The following is a 16,051-nucleotide window of genomic DNA, read 5'->3' as shown; positions in this document are numbered from 1 at the left end:
TTTGAGCCTCATTTTATCCACAGTAAAATGGGATATTAGTAACACCTATCCCAGAAGGTAGTTATGGCAGCTATAAGAGTTAATGCAAATGTAGAAAGCAAGGGGGAAATGGAATTTTAAGAGCCAGCACCCGAGTTGCATTTTGAGAGATGTGTTGCGGTTGCTTAGGGAAGTATGAACTACTATGAGTAGTAGTCACCTTTCCCACATAATCATAGGACTGCCAGCCCTACCCTATCTGAAAATAGCGGAGTTGTCTTTTCATGCTCCTCTGCCTCCTGACCACACCTCCAGCCTCTCATCTTTCCACTCTCTTCAGGTGGGGTAGGACTGACAGTGTGAAGAAAGGTAGTCAGGTGGGCCAAGGAGAAAAGTAGGTAAGGGGGGAAGCTGAACACAGGCAAGCTGCTGAAACAAGCTGGCAAAGTGACTGATGAAAAACTCCACATAGTGACACAGCACCAGCTTTGTGCAGAATCAAGGAAGCCTGATGCTCCACTTTCTCAAGTCCTCCCTGTGATGATGATAAGCCCTGCTCTCCCAACCCAAGGTTTCAGGAAAGACTGCTCAGCCCACATGCCTTGTGTGAGTTGTAAGAGGAGAAGTTAAAGGGAAGAGGCTGTGTGCCACAAGTGGGTAAACTGAACAACCAGACCCACAGGGAAAAGAGGTGTAAGTGAGCAGTATAACAGGGATGGAAATTCACACCTGGAGGGCATTCTGGAAAGAGGAGACTGTGAGGGATGGGGAGAACTGGGGAGGGATGGGCTTCTTTCTGGATGTGGGGTAGAAAATGCAAGCTGTATTTAAATCTCAAAGAACAGGATGACCTCAGGTGCCACCTGAGTTACACACAAGAACTTAGCACAACTGACATATAAAACATTTTCCTGATCTTTTACATGTCCTTGCCATTATGATTATTGTTGGAATTATTATTTACTGGAAGCCAGAAAACTTGATTCCCATTGCTTTTTCTATCTCATGATCTCAATCAAGCCATTGAGCCACTTTAGAACCTCAGCTTCCTTATCTATAAAAATGGGCAAAATACCTGCCCTGATGAATCCATTGGATTTAAGGAAGGGATCAAATGGGACAACATGTGAACTATGAAAATTATAAGGGCCCTTCGCAATGTAAGGTGGCATCATTAAGAAGAAGTTGACTTTTTTTTCTTTTACGTAAAACCTTAACCACCCTAACCCTTAAAACCAAAACTTCAAAGCTCTTGAAGCAGTTTACATTTCTCCCCTCTTAATTCCAGGCAATAAAACTGCAACCTCCTCAAAGTTGCAGGAGATACAAAGAGGCAGACAGACCAGCTGCAGCTCATGGTCCACCCCTGCCCCAAATAGGCTGAGATCATTTATTCAAAAACACACCTTTGAATCATCTGTAAACACCCCCTTCAAGTTCCTAGTAAGTTAAACTTTGCTAACAGCTGGCAATTATAGGGCAATTATTATACCCATTTTGTTCTTAGGCTTAAAGTTATACTCTTTGGAAAAACAGAAGAGAATGATATAAAGTTGGCCTTTTAATAAAATCGTGTACAGTACCTGCCGCCCAACCCATTGCTTTTTAGGAAATGTCAGGCAGTGCTGAAAGAGAAATAGCAGGACTGTGCCCACACATGGGCCAGAGTGATGAATCTGCTTTGAATTGGAATAAGGAAAAACAAACATCATTGAACAGGGGAGATTTAGTTTAAGGGTTTCAAAGTAAAAATTCTAGAGATACTCCATTTCAAACCACTGCACCCAATTCTGAGTTAAGAGATGAATGAAGTCTAGAGGTGGAACATGATGGGAATACAGTTATATGACTGAATAAATGCCTTTCATATATATGATAGCATATTTAAATATGATTGGTTATATAATGTATCAAATATCTATTATGTCCTATCATCTCTGTGGGGTACCTTGTCCCCCCTGCTGGATACTTTTAACATCCATTATATCATTTCATTCTCGTAATAATCCTATGGAAAAGATGTTGCGTTCTTATTTCACTGATGAGGAAACTGCGGCTTCAAGGGATAAAATAACTTGACTCAGTCCATACAACTAGTTAGTCAGTAGTTCAATATACTGTCTGTGGATAAAACATGGGCCATCTCTTTTAGAACAGCATTTACAATCAAGTTGCTTTGCCAACACTCAAGCAAGCAAGTTGGAAAAACTGTTGCAGTAACAATCAAAAGCCTGTTTTCAAGATGCTTCTATTTTTATTAAGTCATTCAAAAATTGCCCTCATGCTCTGTATATGTAATATTATATCAAAAAGCAATTAAGATCTGACATGGGCCAAACGTTGGTCTTCAGAGGCTCACAGCCCTCATGGCAGTGCGATGTAATTCAATATTGCAACACAGAGGCTTGGAAAGACAATGTGAGTGTCAGGTTGCAGCATTCCTTACCTCAGGCGAGACACAGGCCCTCTGCGTATACACTATCAAAGCCCCACTAAACTTAAACTGAAATGCCAAACACAGCGACCTGGGCCCCGTTAATCAACATCTGCTCAACAGTTTGCCTCTTTCCACCAGCTAGCAAAGAGAATGCGATACAACCTTTATGCTGTAAAACCTGGGTAGGCTGAAAGAACAACCTGAGCTGGTGCCTTCTCGCTGGGATGGCAGTATTCCCTGATGGGAAGGGCAGACTTAGGGGAGAAAAGACAGTCATAGCTGCCTTTGAGTTTCAGAGATTTTCACTCCCAGCAGAAGAGCAAATGAAGCAAGTCATTTTCCTCGCTTCCAAGGAGTGATATCACGCTTTTTCAGACAATAAAATACATGGAAAGTGAAATGGTTTGATTATCTTTAGCACCAGTAAATTTTATTGTAATCCATGGCCAAATATATTTATGTCTGGTTCTCATATACAACCTTAGCTCCTATTGTTCAGAGGAAATTTTACTTAAAAGACGTTAGTCATTAAGCCTGCCCTGAAGAGCTCAAGTAGTGCTTTTCCTACTAGAATGTCCCGTATAACAGGCGAGACAGACAAACTGCAGAGGTAATGGAGGCTGGCTTCCAAATCTGCCACTCTCCAGGGGCCTGTCAGCCCCACCATTAGCACAACCCAGCTGCAGAGAGACTCTTCTTGTTTTCAGTGAATTCATTCCATCTCATCTTCTTGGCCAATCCCACTCTTCGTCTCCCCTCTCTCTATCTGCACTTGCCACATTGTGGTTGGTTCTGTCTGCCCACATTTCAACAACAAATAACAGCCTGGGTGGCTCCAGGTTTTATGGGGCCTGAATTTGATAGGAGGCCCTTTAAAGAAAAATCTTACTTTTGCAAAATTTGCAAAAACATAAACATGAGAATTCACTGCCAGAGTTTTGGAGGAGACTTGCACAAAGGAGAGGGCATGAACTTAAGCACCGTTAGCTCCCCAGCAAATTCATCTCTGGTATGTAATAATGTTTACTGAATGATGTCCACATAACCCTCAGTCCATCCTGTCTCACCAGACCAAGAACTTAACCTTTGCCATGTGACAATTCTTCCTTCATCTTCAGCCAAATGCTTTTGAACACCTGTCCCTAGAGGACACAAGGTTTGGTCTGCTTGATTGCTAAGAGATAATTTATGAAAGTCCCCATAAAGGGAGGGAAAGAAGACATGAAATGTCATTTGGTCTTTATAGTTTCCTCCATGTCATGAGGGTGTTGCATACTTGCTATGACTTTGTTTCTCTTGGGAAACAAGAGAAACCTACTTCTCAGTGCCCCAGATAAGAAAAGAAAAATTAGGCCCTCTTTTCCGTGGCGCCTCGGAGGCGTTCAGCTGCTTCAAGATGAAGCTGAACATCTCCTTCCCAGCCACTGGCTGCCAGAAACTCATTGAAGTGGATGATGAACGCAAACTTCGTACTTTTTATGAGAAGCGTATGGCCACAGAAGTTGCTGCTGACGCTCTGGGTGAAGAATGGAAGGGTTATGTGGTCCGAATCAGTGGTGGGAACGACAAACAAGGTTTCCCCATGAAGCAGGGTGTCTTGACCCATGGCCGTGTCCGCCTGCTGCTGAGTAAGGGGCATTCCTGTTACAGACCAAGGAGAACGGGAGAAAGAAAGAGAAAATCAGTTCGTGGTTGCATTGTGGATGCCAATCTGAGCGTTCTCAACTTGGTTATTGTAAAAAAAGGAGAGAAGGATATTCCTGGACTGACTGATACTACAGTGCCTCGCCGCCTGGGCCCCAAAAGAGCTAGCAGAATCTGCAAACTTTTCAATCTCTCTAAAGAAGATGACATCCGCCAGTATGTTGTGAGAAAGCCCTTAAACAAAGAAGGTAAGAAACCTAGGACCAAAGCACCCAAGATTCAGCGTCTTGTTACTCCACGTGTCTTGCAGCACAAACGGCGGCGTATTGCTCTGAAGAAGCAGCGTACTAAGAAAAACAAGGAAGAGGCTGCAGAATATGCTAAACTTTTGGCCAAAAGAATGAAGGAGGCTAAGGAGAAGCGCCAGGAACAAATTGCGAAGAGACGCAGACTTTCCTCTCTGCGAGCTTCTACTTCTAAGTCTGAATCCAGTCAGAAATAACTTTTTGAGTAACAAATAAATAAGATCAGACTCGGAAAAAAAAAAAAAAAAAGAAAAGAAAAGAAAAATTATAACTCAGTGGCCTCACTGCCAACCACCTCAGAAAAGAAAGACACAAATGAACAACACTGACCAGGTCATGTCCTTGAAGCTGATCTGGACAAAATCTGTTTCCCAATTATGTATGTATTATGTATCAAACATTATTATGTATGGGCCTTGTGAGAGAGTTGGGGCCTCCTAGCACTACCTGGACATAGGTGTCAATCTTTAAGACCTGAGAGATCTCTGCTGGTAATATCTGGTCGCTACTTAATACCCTCTGAGTCAAGAATAGATGATGTGACAAGTGCTCTCTGACCAGTTTTGGTCTCTTAGAGCTCTCAATCCTGCACTAAACTGCTTTATTGAAAAGCCAATCAATATATTAAGGGATTGGAATGAATGAAGACATGTTCCCTGGTCAATAGGCATACTCTTTTTTAAAAAAAGATTCATTAGGCGCCAGTCATTGTACTGAGCTCCTTTCACTCATTCTCCATGAATCCTCATGGCTTCTCTACGAGGTAGGTACCATGATCATGTTCATCACAGATACGGGGACAACTAAGGTTGAGAAGGGTAAGGAACTCGTCTAACCTACAGAGTTAGAAAAGAGATCAGCCAAAATTTAACCTCAGGTCTTTTCTTCCTCCCATTTCCCTAATAAGATCCCTTTATTTCTTACCTTCTCCTTCTTCCCCCACAAACACATCATTAAACAATGGCTCTAAATCTTAACACTTATTTTTTATATTTTATTTCTAATTATGGTAAAATATACAAGCAAGATTTACCATCTCAACCATTTTTAAATATCCAGTTCAGGGGCATTAAGTACATTCATATTGTTTTCTGTGCAGTCATCACCGCCATCTATCTATAGAATGATTTTCATCTTACAAAACTAAAATTTGTACCTATTAAATAATAACTCCTCATCTTAACACTTTTTGTTTAGTTTTCTTTCTTTCTGTAATTTGTCAGCATCAGGCCCCACATTGCTTACTCATTTCTTGGTTTTGCTTTGGGCCTATAAAATCTTCAGAACAGTTGGATTCTTAATTATATAGCCACTATCAAGACCTCAGCTGATCGGGTTGTGTTCTGATGTAGCTGCATGGTTCTTCGGCCTCTCTAAGATGTAGTACCTAAAATGTGTACCAAAGCAACTTCCCAGAACCTTGTTTTCATCTGTTAAACTGGAATCCAAACAGTACCTACCTCACTGACATGTGGGTGTTGTGAAGATTAAATGAGATAATCATTCAATGTATTTCACATATATTGATTAAGCTCCTGTTACATAGTGGATGCTGATCTAGGCACTTGGGATACGTCAGTACACAAAACAGACAATGATTCTGTCCTTATAAAACTTATATTCCAAGAGAGGGAGGCAGATGAAAAATAAACATAATTAATGAGTAAATGATAGACTGTATTAAAAGGTGAAACACTATGGTTTTAAAAAAAGAACAAATAGAGGAAGGTAAGAAATATAATGATCTACCTCTTTAGTTTGGTATAAATATTCACATATGATAATTTTAAATAACATTACTTTGCATAATGTTCCACATTAAATTCCTCTTCAATTAATTGATTGTTATTTGTCAGGTATCCTTACAGTGATATAATCAATGTGATTTTCAGAGAAGCACTTGTAAAACAAATCTTCAATTCATATTACAAATTTCTGTAGCAAGATACCTGCACTTGATAAACAGCTGTGCTCTGGTTTTAATTCCTGATATCCAAACATACTCACAAGTTGTGACTACCAGGAAAACCCTCCTGAACCCATGCCTCCCCTTAACGTTTAGGGAGACATACCTTGACAAGGCAGATGTACTGATCTGCAACTGGTCTCTGTAACTGTTAGGACCCTTGGACTTCTTCCAACGGCTGGCTCTTGGGAAAGTTGTGAGGTTGGAAAACCTTTACCTTCAGGTTCACAACCTTCTGATTGCTCACCACACCACACTCCAGGTGCCTGGTATTAGTGTCATCCCCACCAACTCTGCCACCACCCCTAATCACTTCTGAAAAGATAAAGTCTCTCCATCCTCTGGTGACATGTGACCGTTTATTTTATGTGTCAATTTGGCTGGACCAGGACACCGAGATATTTGGTCAAGCATTATTCTGGATGTTTCTACGAGAGTGTTTTTGGATGAGGCACATTAAGTCAGTGGACTTTAAGTAAGCAGATTACCCTCCATAATGTGGGAGAGGCTCATTCAATCAAAACAAATGGCTGACTTCCCCCAGGCAAGAAGGAATTCCTCAGCAGACTGTCTTCAGATTTCATTAGCTCTTCCTGGTTCACTAGCAGACTGCCTTGGACTCGAACTGCAACTCTTTCCTGGGTCTCCAGCCTGCCAGCCTCTCCCATTAGATTCTGGACTCACAAAGTCCCCATAATTGCATGAAACAATTTCTTAAAATAAATCTTTTTCTTTATATATACACACATTCTATTGGTTCTGTCTCTCTGGAGAACCTTGTCTAATGCATTTGGTCTTTCCTTCTCTACCACAGAAACTTTGGTCCAGGGCCCTTAGCCACTCTCCCTGGCTGAGGGTCAATGAGGGGATCATGGAAAGCCAGAAAATTATAAGGCTTCTTGTACTTTTGTAATGTCTTTCTCCATGAGCACATAAAGATATCTTATTTTTTGCTCCCCCGAGATGGAGTCTCACTCTGTCACCAGGCTGGAGTGCAGTGGCGCCATCTCGGCTCACTGCAACCTCCGCCTCCCAGGTTCAAGCAATTCTCCTGCCTCAGCCTCCTGAATAGCTAGGACTACAGGTGCCCGCCAACACGCCTGGCTAATTTTTGTATTTTTAGTAGAGATGGGGTTTCACCTGTTGGCCAGGATGGTCTCGATCTCTTGACCTCGTGATCTGCCCACCTCGGCCTCCCGAAGTGCTAAGATTACAGGCGTGAGCCACCATGCCTGGCTACATAGAGATGTTTATATGTACAGATAACAGTTAAGCATAAAATCCAGACTACTTCAGTTCATAACTTATTGCTGCTACTAATCAGCTACAGGAAGTAAATGACTTTGGACAACTTACTTCCGATCTCCAGGACTCAGTTTCCTCATCTGAAAACTGAGGTGTCTTTGGGCTCAAGGATTCTTATTTTAATTTCCATCTTTGCCCAGAAGTCCTCTATAAACAATTTAGGAGAGTTGGATATATTCTCTGTATTTAAGTCTTTTATCCTAAATCATATTCCATTGTACCACATCACAGTTCTTTCTTTAGTGTTGAAGGAAAAAAACCCAAAAAACTGTGCTTCAATAGAAAATAAATGTTCAGATCATCCCCTTTCAGGTTATCTGGTTCTAGCCTTTTATTGTCTTTGAGCTATTGTACAACTTGGTAAACTGTAAATAACGGATAGCAATGAAAATAATTCGTGTCTACAAACATGCAGATTCTGAACTGTCCAGTAGAGGTTGTATTTATTTCCCCTCTGCATTGGGAAAATGCCAGCTTTGTCTGCATTTGCACATTCATTTCAATATTCCTGATCTACAAATGTGTCTGTTCTCTGAATTCTCTATCCAGTTCTAACATCTGCCGGGTTTCCTAGCTGATTAATGGGTTAAGTAAAATCTTTAACGTGTGTTCATTTTATAACTGTATGAAACTCATAATTTTACCATTAAAAAAATTATCTTAGAATGAGTTCTATCTCTACTACACTGGGAACATCTTATGTATATTTAATATGTTTGCTGAATGAACACACAAATGAAGGAACTAACAAACAAACATAGCCTTTCTCCCATGGGCACATAAAGATTTCCATAACCACAGATAATGGTTAAGAGTAAAATCCAGACTACTTCAGTTCGGTTACCTACTGCTGCTACTAATCAGCTGCATTATCCACAGCAATTCTCTGTAATTCCATTTTCCCATCTGTAAAATGGGAAGAAACTCCCGCCCTTTAAAGGTTGTCATTAGGATTAAAAGAAATAATCCATGAAAAAGTTTTAGTACTATGCACGGCAGCCTTGTAAGTATTTAATGAATTGTACTTATCATCATTGTTAGACAGGTTGACCATTTGGGCAATCATACACATTCTATCTTTCATCTAACAACCCATAGGGTGCCCCGTACCCAACAGGTGCTTCATAAAGGCTAATGACGGTGCCGGTGACCACAACAGTTCCAAAACCTCCTGGCCTGCCACGCTTAATAAAGTGTGTTATCCATTCTTCCAGACCACTGCTGGAGATGTTACAGCCTGACCTTCTATTGATCCCAACATCGTCCCAATGGACCCCGTTCCATTGTAATTTATTACAACAGCCAAATTGAATCCACATGACAGTGCTCAGAGCCAATTCTCGTTGAGGGTCTCCCCCTCTTCTGCCCCTGCCCCTACTGCCCCCAAAGATTTGTGGAGACACTGAATTAGATGATTTACTCAATTCCAGATATTACCGCTATTGAATTCCTTTCTTTAATCTTGCACATCCACCTAGAAAACGATAAAGATGGCCTGGCATGATTTGTTCTGCACTCTCGTAAATTTTTTATTAATGCAGAGTCAGTAACCTCCACTTTTCTGCTCAATTCTTCCCAGCCATGGTCTTTATCTTGAGGAATTCAAGTTGCTTGTTGCTACTGACATCTCCTATATTCCTCAAGCCTTTATTCTCAGTTAGAAAGAAGCAAGTCCAGAAAGATAGTTCTCTGGCTGCAGGCACGACTGCAAATAAATAACAACAGGATCTAGCAGATTCTACGTACAAGTTTGCCAAAGATGTCTGAGCAAATTAGTGCCTCCTGTGCGCTATAAGACAATTTCAATCACTAAAATTGACATTCTTGATTTTTCCTTCAGTTCAACACAGGGATGGTGTCTCAGGCTCTTTCTCTATTGACTTTGTAAGCATTTTGGATGTGATTTTCTACCTCCTCCTCCTCTCTCTGAACTAGACTAGTCTGCATGCTGACACTCCAGTTGTGAGCCTTACCTAACCAAACTAGTTTGTCAACTACCATAACACTTAGCACAGTGTTTGTTTAGTTCACATGTCCTTGATCACAGAGATGCTACAAAAGAAAGGAAGGGACTTTAAAGGATGAATTATTCAAAGAAAAAAATATTTAGCTAAAATTCTAAATAAAGGTCTTGTAGCACTGACGAGAAAAAATATATAAACCACACAGAAACATACAACAAATGTTTGGACTATGAATGGAAATGAAATACCAAACCAAAGATGCTTTAAGAACAGTTTCTGAGAGTTTAGGTTTGAACACAGCAAATAACATATATTTCCTTATGACAATTGCCATGTTTACCAGAAATCTAAGTTAAAGTTACTGTCAACAAAACAAATACATACATTATCTTGGGTGCTTAACTAAGTTCTGTACCTGTAATTCAGTAAACTGCTATAAAAACTATTTTAAAATGCAGGATTAAAATAATGCAAAGGAAAATTAGCTGATATTTATATAAAAAGCTTATACATGGGTATAAGCACATTACCATGACCAACTTAAATTAGCAAATAAACATTTCGTGCTATGTGTAGAATTTTTTCTGCATTTCATATTATAAACCATAAATCTTAATTTTCCTTGTTTAGGTTAAATGTTTATTTTGCTCATTGGCTTATGCAATAAAAATAGATAAATATTTTATATAGATTTAAGAATCCCATTTTAAAAGCCTAATTTGATTTTTAAGAATAAAAAGGCTATACGGTTTCTTTTCTAAAAAGAAGTATAATATGGTACTTACATGTAAGCTAATTATTTTAAAATAAAGAAGTACTATTGCTTTAGAAATGAAAAATAAACAGGATAAATAATAAACGGTAAGAGAACTCTTTTTAGTTCAGGTTTCAGGGCAAAACTGTATACTTCTCTACAAGATCTGGTGTGAATTTTCTGTGGGGATCCTGTGCTTATCAGGCCAAACTTACACATTTAAAAGGCTTGGCCAATTACCATATATCTATCTGCTCCAAGGGTAAAAGCAGCATCTATGATACCTCTGGTCACTCTCCAAACCATTCACTGCTTACTATGAATGAAAGAAAATGAAGATGGATTTACACAAACTCATGCTGATTGCAAAAAATAATAATAATGATACAAGGCCCTTTTTTCTCATTCTAAAACAAGAAGTGCTAGTTTCTTTTATTTTTAAAAATAGTTAAATTCTATCATTTCAGCACAACCCATTGCACACACATGAACACACACACACACACATATGCACACCTTTCCCTGCCCTTTAGGGAGTTTATCATTAGTACACCACCAGAATTGTTTACCCTACCTAACTTCCCATGTAACTTTACAAGTTTACCATCAAGGGCTCTAGATGCTGTTCTCAACTCTGACTTGAGCTCACCTGGGGTAATGCATTTGATTTCTGGCTCTCAGACCAGAGAATCTTACCTTCTCAACAGACTGAGACGAGGTTGTTTCTCAAGTTCTTTTCAGTGCCAACATCCTACCCTGCCCCAACTCTGGCTTCAGAATAACTTCAGGGATGAAAGACTCATGTGGTTATGACAGAGACAGTTGTTCATAAACAATAAGGTTACTCTCAGAGTTATCTTTAAGAGTATCCTCTTTAGAATGAACTATTGATAAAAGCTACAACATGGATGAGTTTCAATGCATTATGCTAAGTCCAAGAAGCCAGACACAAAAGTCTATCCATATACAGGATAATTCCATTTTTATGACATTCCAGAAAAGGCAAAGTTATAAGGGATGGGGAAAAAATTGGTGATTGCCAGGGATTGGAGGCTGGGGAGAGAGATTGACCACAAAGGGGACAGCACAACAGAGGATTACAGAAGTGTCCCATATCATGATGGTGAAGGGGTTTACATTACTTTATGTTTTTGTTAAAACACGTAGAACTGTACACCACAAAAAGTGAATTTCACTATTAGTAAAGTAAAAAAGCAATTAAAATTATCTTTGCAAAATAATTTCATTTTCTTTCCAAGCCCTTACAAAAATTGAGGAGTTTAGCATTTAAGTTCTGATTTTTTGTATAAAATAATAATTTATTGAGCACCAACAGTGATGGTCAGTTTGTTCATTCAACAGATACCTCTTGAACACCTACTATGCTGAGAAAAATTGAGACTGAAAGTAAGAGGTGAGCTTATCCTCATTTTAATGACAGGGAAACTGAGGCAGAGGGTATGTAAGTAACTTGCCAAAGATTTAAAAGACCTTAAGTAACAACACTGAGATTCAAAGCCAGGTCTGTCGCAGTTCATGCTCTTAACAAACTAATTATACTGAAGCATGCATTTATGTATGCATAAGTTACCTCTGTGTATAAACTTTTTAAAATAAAAATCAGGTTATACTATAAAGTGGTGTTGAGGGTGTGGGAAAATAGGCATTTTTTGATACTTCTCTGTACATACATATTGTAAAGTTTATTTCAATTAACAAAATAGAGTGAATGTCTTTCTATATCATTAAATACACTCATCTATAACATCTTGTCTGCCGGCTAAATTTCCATGTATGAATATACCATCATTTATTTAGTTACTCCTCCACTTGGGAACATTTTCACTGATCTGGAAAAACATTTTTTTAAAGAACTATGCTGTGAACAAGGCTGTAGCTACGTCAATACCTACATCTTTAATTTTTTCTTAGGATGAATTCCTAGGTAAAGAATCGATAGGTTAAATAGCTCCATGTTTGTTTTCCCCTGGCTACCTGACATTTCATACCGGCCATCTACCTGTCCCAGAGAACACTCGCCGGCAAGCCCTAAGAAAAGCGTCAGTAACATGGAACTGCAGCAAAGGAACTTTGCCTCCATTCCTACCTTCCTACCTGGCCACCCTCGTTCATGCCCTTAGCTGTTCACAAGTTCACAAACATTCCATTTGGAGACAGCCTTGGTGTGTGTATGCCACCCTTCAAAAACTTTTATAAATCAGAGTATCATATGTGACCTGAAGAATTTAACTTCTTGTTTTAATACTAAAGAAAGAAATATCTCCACTCCATGTCAATGAGTGCTATTCATTCAAGCACATCCTGTTTGCTTAGCTTTGCTTCATTCAGACTTTATTCACAAAAAAGCTACAGAACGCAACAGAAACTAAGGAAGACCTAACCCTTGGGAACGAATGACTTACTTCCCTATGAACCAGAAAGGATGTCTGAGGCAAACAGTAAATACAGTCTGGAAAAGAAGTGAACTTTGTTTAACTCTATCAAATATTTAGAGTATACTTTTAAAATCTCAAATTTGCCATGAAGGTTGCTATATGAAAGAATTGTCTAGAGGCTATAAGAACTTGTGATCTACACCAGAGCTGAGCAAACTACAGCCCATGGGCCAAACTGGCCCACTGCCTGTTTTTGTGAATAAAGTTTTATTGGAACACAGCCATTCCTATTTACTTACTCACTCTGAATCCCAAAAGAACTTTGGACATATTTATTTACTCAATCTATTACATTTCAATTTTACAGCTTACATTTATTAAGCACCTATAACATGCCAGCATTGTGCTAAGTACCAAGGATAAAAGAATGACTAAGACTCAGTCACTTCCTTTGCTGAACTCAGGGTTTAATGAGGAAAGAGACATAAAGATATAACATAGCATTTTAGGAAATCTTAGTTATTTGATCGAAAATACTACAATCTGAAAGCTGTAATAAAGGTTCATTTCCTACGCATACATTTTTACATAATCTGAGCCCCCCTAAAATTGTAAAACATCATCAAGACTCCCATAATTTCTTTCTTTTTCTTTATTTTATGAGACAGGGTCTCGCTCTGTTGTCCGGGCTTCAGCGAGTGTCATGATCATGGATCACTGCAGCCTCGACCTCCTGGACTCAAGCAATCCTCCCACCTCAGCCTCACAAACAGGTGGAACTACAGGCATGCATTACCATACTCAGCTAATTTTTTTATTTTGTGTAGAGACGGGTCTCACTATGTTCCCCAGGCTGCTCTCAAACTTCTGGGCTCAAGCGATCCTTCCACCTCAGCCACTGTGCCCAGCCTCATGATATTCTGACATGGACTTCTTCCTTTTTTAAAAACAAATTTTATTTTATTTTAGGTTCCAGGATACATGTGCAAGTTTGTTACATAGGTTAACATGTGCCACAGTGGTTTGCTGCACCTATCAATCCATCACCTAGCTATTAAGCCCAGTGTGCATTAGCTACTTTTCCTGATGCTCTCTCTTCCCCCGTGACCCCCACCCACCCACTGACTGGCCCTGGTGTGTGCTGTTCCTGTCCCTGTGTCCATGTATTCCCACTGTAAAGCTCCCACTTACGAGTGAGCACACGTGGGGTTTGGTTTTCTGTTCCTGCATTAGTTTGCTGAGGATGATAGCTTCCAGCTTCATCCTTTCCAGCAAAGGACATGATTTCATTCTTTTTATGGCTGCATGGTATCCCATGTTATATATGTCCCACATTTTCTTTATCCAGTCTATCATTGACAGGCATTTGGGTTGATTCCATGTCTTTGCTATTATGAATAGTGCTGCAATGGGCATACATGTGCACGTATCTTTGTAACAGAATGATTTATATTCCTTTGGGTATATACCCAGTAATGGGATTGCTGGGTCAAATGGTATTTCTGGTTCTACCCTTGATTTATAATCCTCTGGGTATATACCCAGTAATGGGATTGCTGGGTCAAATGGTATTTCTGGTTCTAGATCCTTGAGGAATCACCACACTGTCTTCCACAGTGGTTGAACTAATTTACATTCCCACCAACAGTGTAAAAGCATTCCTATTTATCCACAGCCTCACCAGCCTCTGTAGTTTCTTGACTTTTTAATAATCGCCATTCTGACTGGCATGAGATGGTATCTCATTGTGGTTTTGATTGGCATTTCTCTAATGATCAGTGATGTTGAACTTTTCTTAGCTTTTCTTCATGTGTTTGTTGGACACATAAATGTTTTCTTTTGAGAAGTGTCTGTTCATGTCCCCTGCCCACTTTTTGATGGGGTTGTTTTATTTCTTGTAAATTTGTTTAAGTTCCTTGTAGATTCCGGGTATTAGACCTTTGTAAGAGGGGTGGATTGCAAAAATTTTCTCCCATTCTGTAGGTTGTCTGTTCAGTCTGATGATGGTTTCTTTTTCTGTGCAGAAGCTCTTTAGTTTAATTAGATCCTATTTGTCAATTTTTGCTTTTTGTTGCAATGCTTTTGATGATGTCATCATAAAATCTTTACCCATGCCTATTTCCTGAATGGTACTGCCTAGATTTTCTTCTAGGGTTTTCATGGTTTGGGGTTTTACATTTATGTCTTCAATCCACCTTGAGTTAATTTTTGTTAAAGTATAAGAAAGTGGTCCAGTTTCAGTTTTCTGCATATGGCCAATTTTCCCAGCACCATTTAATAAATAAGGAATCTTTTCCCCATTGCTTGTTTTTGTCAGGTTTGTTGAAAATCAGATGGTTGTAGATGTGTGGTATTATTTCTGAGACCTCTATTCTGTTCCATTGGTCTATGTGTCTGTTTTGGTACTTGTACCAAGCCGTACTGGTTACCATAGCCTTGTAGTACAGTTTGAAGTCAGGTGGCATGATGCCTCCAGCTTTGTTCTTTTTGCTTAGGATTGTCTTGGAGACATGGGCTTGGGCTCCTTTTTGGTACCATATGAATTTTAAAGTATTTTTTTCTAATTCTGTGATGAATATCAATGGTAGTTTGACGGGAATAGTGCTGAATCTATAAATTACTTTTCACAATATTAATTCTTTCTATTCACAAGGATGGAATATTTTTCCGTTCGTTTGTGTCCTCTCTTATTTCCTCAAGCGGTGGTTTGTAGTTCTCCTTGAAGAGGTCCTTCACATCCCTTCTTAGCTGTTTCCTAGGTATTTTATTCTCTTTGTAGCAATCGTGAATGGAAGTTCATTCATGACTCTTTGTTTTTCTGTTATTGGTGTATAGGAATGCTTGTGATTTTGCACATTGATTTTGTATCCTGGGACTTTGCTGAAGTTGCTTATCAACTTAAGGAGCTTTTGAGCTGAGACGATGGGATTTTCTAGATGTAGGTTCATGTCATCTGCAAACAGAGACAATTTTACTTCCTCATTTCCTATTTGAATAATTTCTCTCTCTTACCTGATTGCCCTGGTCAGAGCTTCCAATACTATGTTGAATAGGAGTGGTGAGAGAGGGTATCCTTGTCTTGTGCCGGTTTTCAAAATGAATACTTTCAGTTTTTGCCCATTCGGTATGATATTGACTGTGGGTTTATCATAAATAGCTCTTATCATTTTGAGATATGTTCCATGAATACGTAGTTTATTGAGACTTTTTAACATGAAGGGATGTTGAATTTTATCAAAGGCCTTTTCTGCATCTATTGAGATAATCATGTGGCTTTTGTCATTGGTTCTGTTTATGTGAT

The 16,051-nt window shown here is 39.3% G+C and overlaps 2 protein-coding genes across 3 annotated transcripts in view; one reads left to right on the top strand and one right to left on the bottom strand.

Moving 5' to 3' along the window:
• Window positions 1–16,051, bottom strand: part of ERC2 (ELKS/RAB6-interacting/CAST family member 2) — a 987,567-nt gene that overhangs the window by 562,291 nt on the left and 409,225 nt on the right. The gene's annotated exons all lie outside the window — the stretch shown is intronic.
• Window positions 3,774–4,624, top strand: LOC105515431 (40S ribosomal protein S6-like). The gene is made up of 2 exons (XM_011947266.1): window positions 3,774–4,283; window positions 4,371–4,624. The coding sequence occupies exons 1-2, from the start codon at window positions 3,813–3,815 to the stop codon at window positions 4,560–4,562; spliced, it is 663 nt and encodes a 220-aa protein (XP_011802656.1). The 5' UTR covers window positions 3,774–3,812; the 3' UTR covers window positions 4,563–4,624.

Source organism: Colobus angolensis, unplaced genomic scaffold (genome assembly GCF_000951035.1).
Source record: "Colobus angolensis palliatus isolate OR3802 unplaced genomic scaffold, Cang.pa_1.0 Scaffold26, whole genome shotgun sequence".
In the NCBI taxonomy this organism is placed as follows: Eukaryota; Metazoa; Chordata; class Mammalia; order Primates; family Cercopithecidae; genus Colobus; species Colobus angolensis.
The sequence above is the reverse complement of the archived record's forward strand: the minus strand, read 5'-3'. Positions and strand labels throughout refer to the sequence as shown.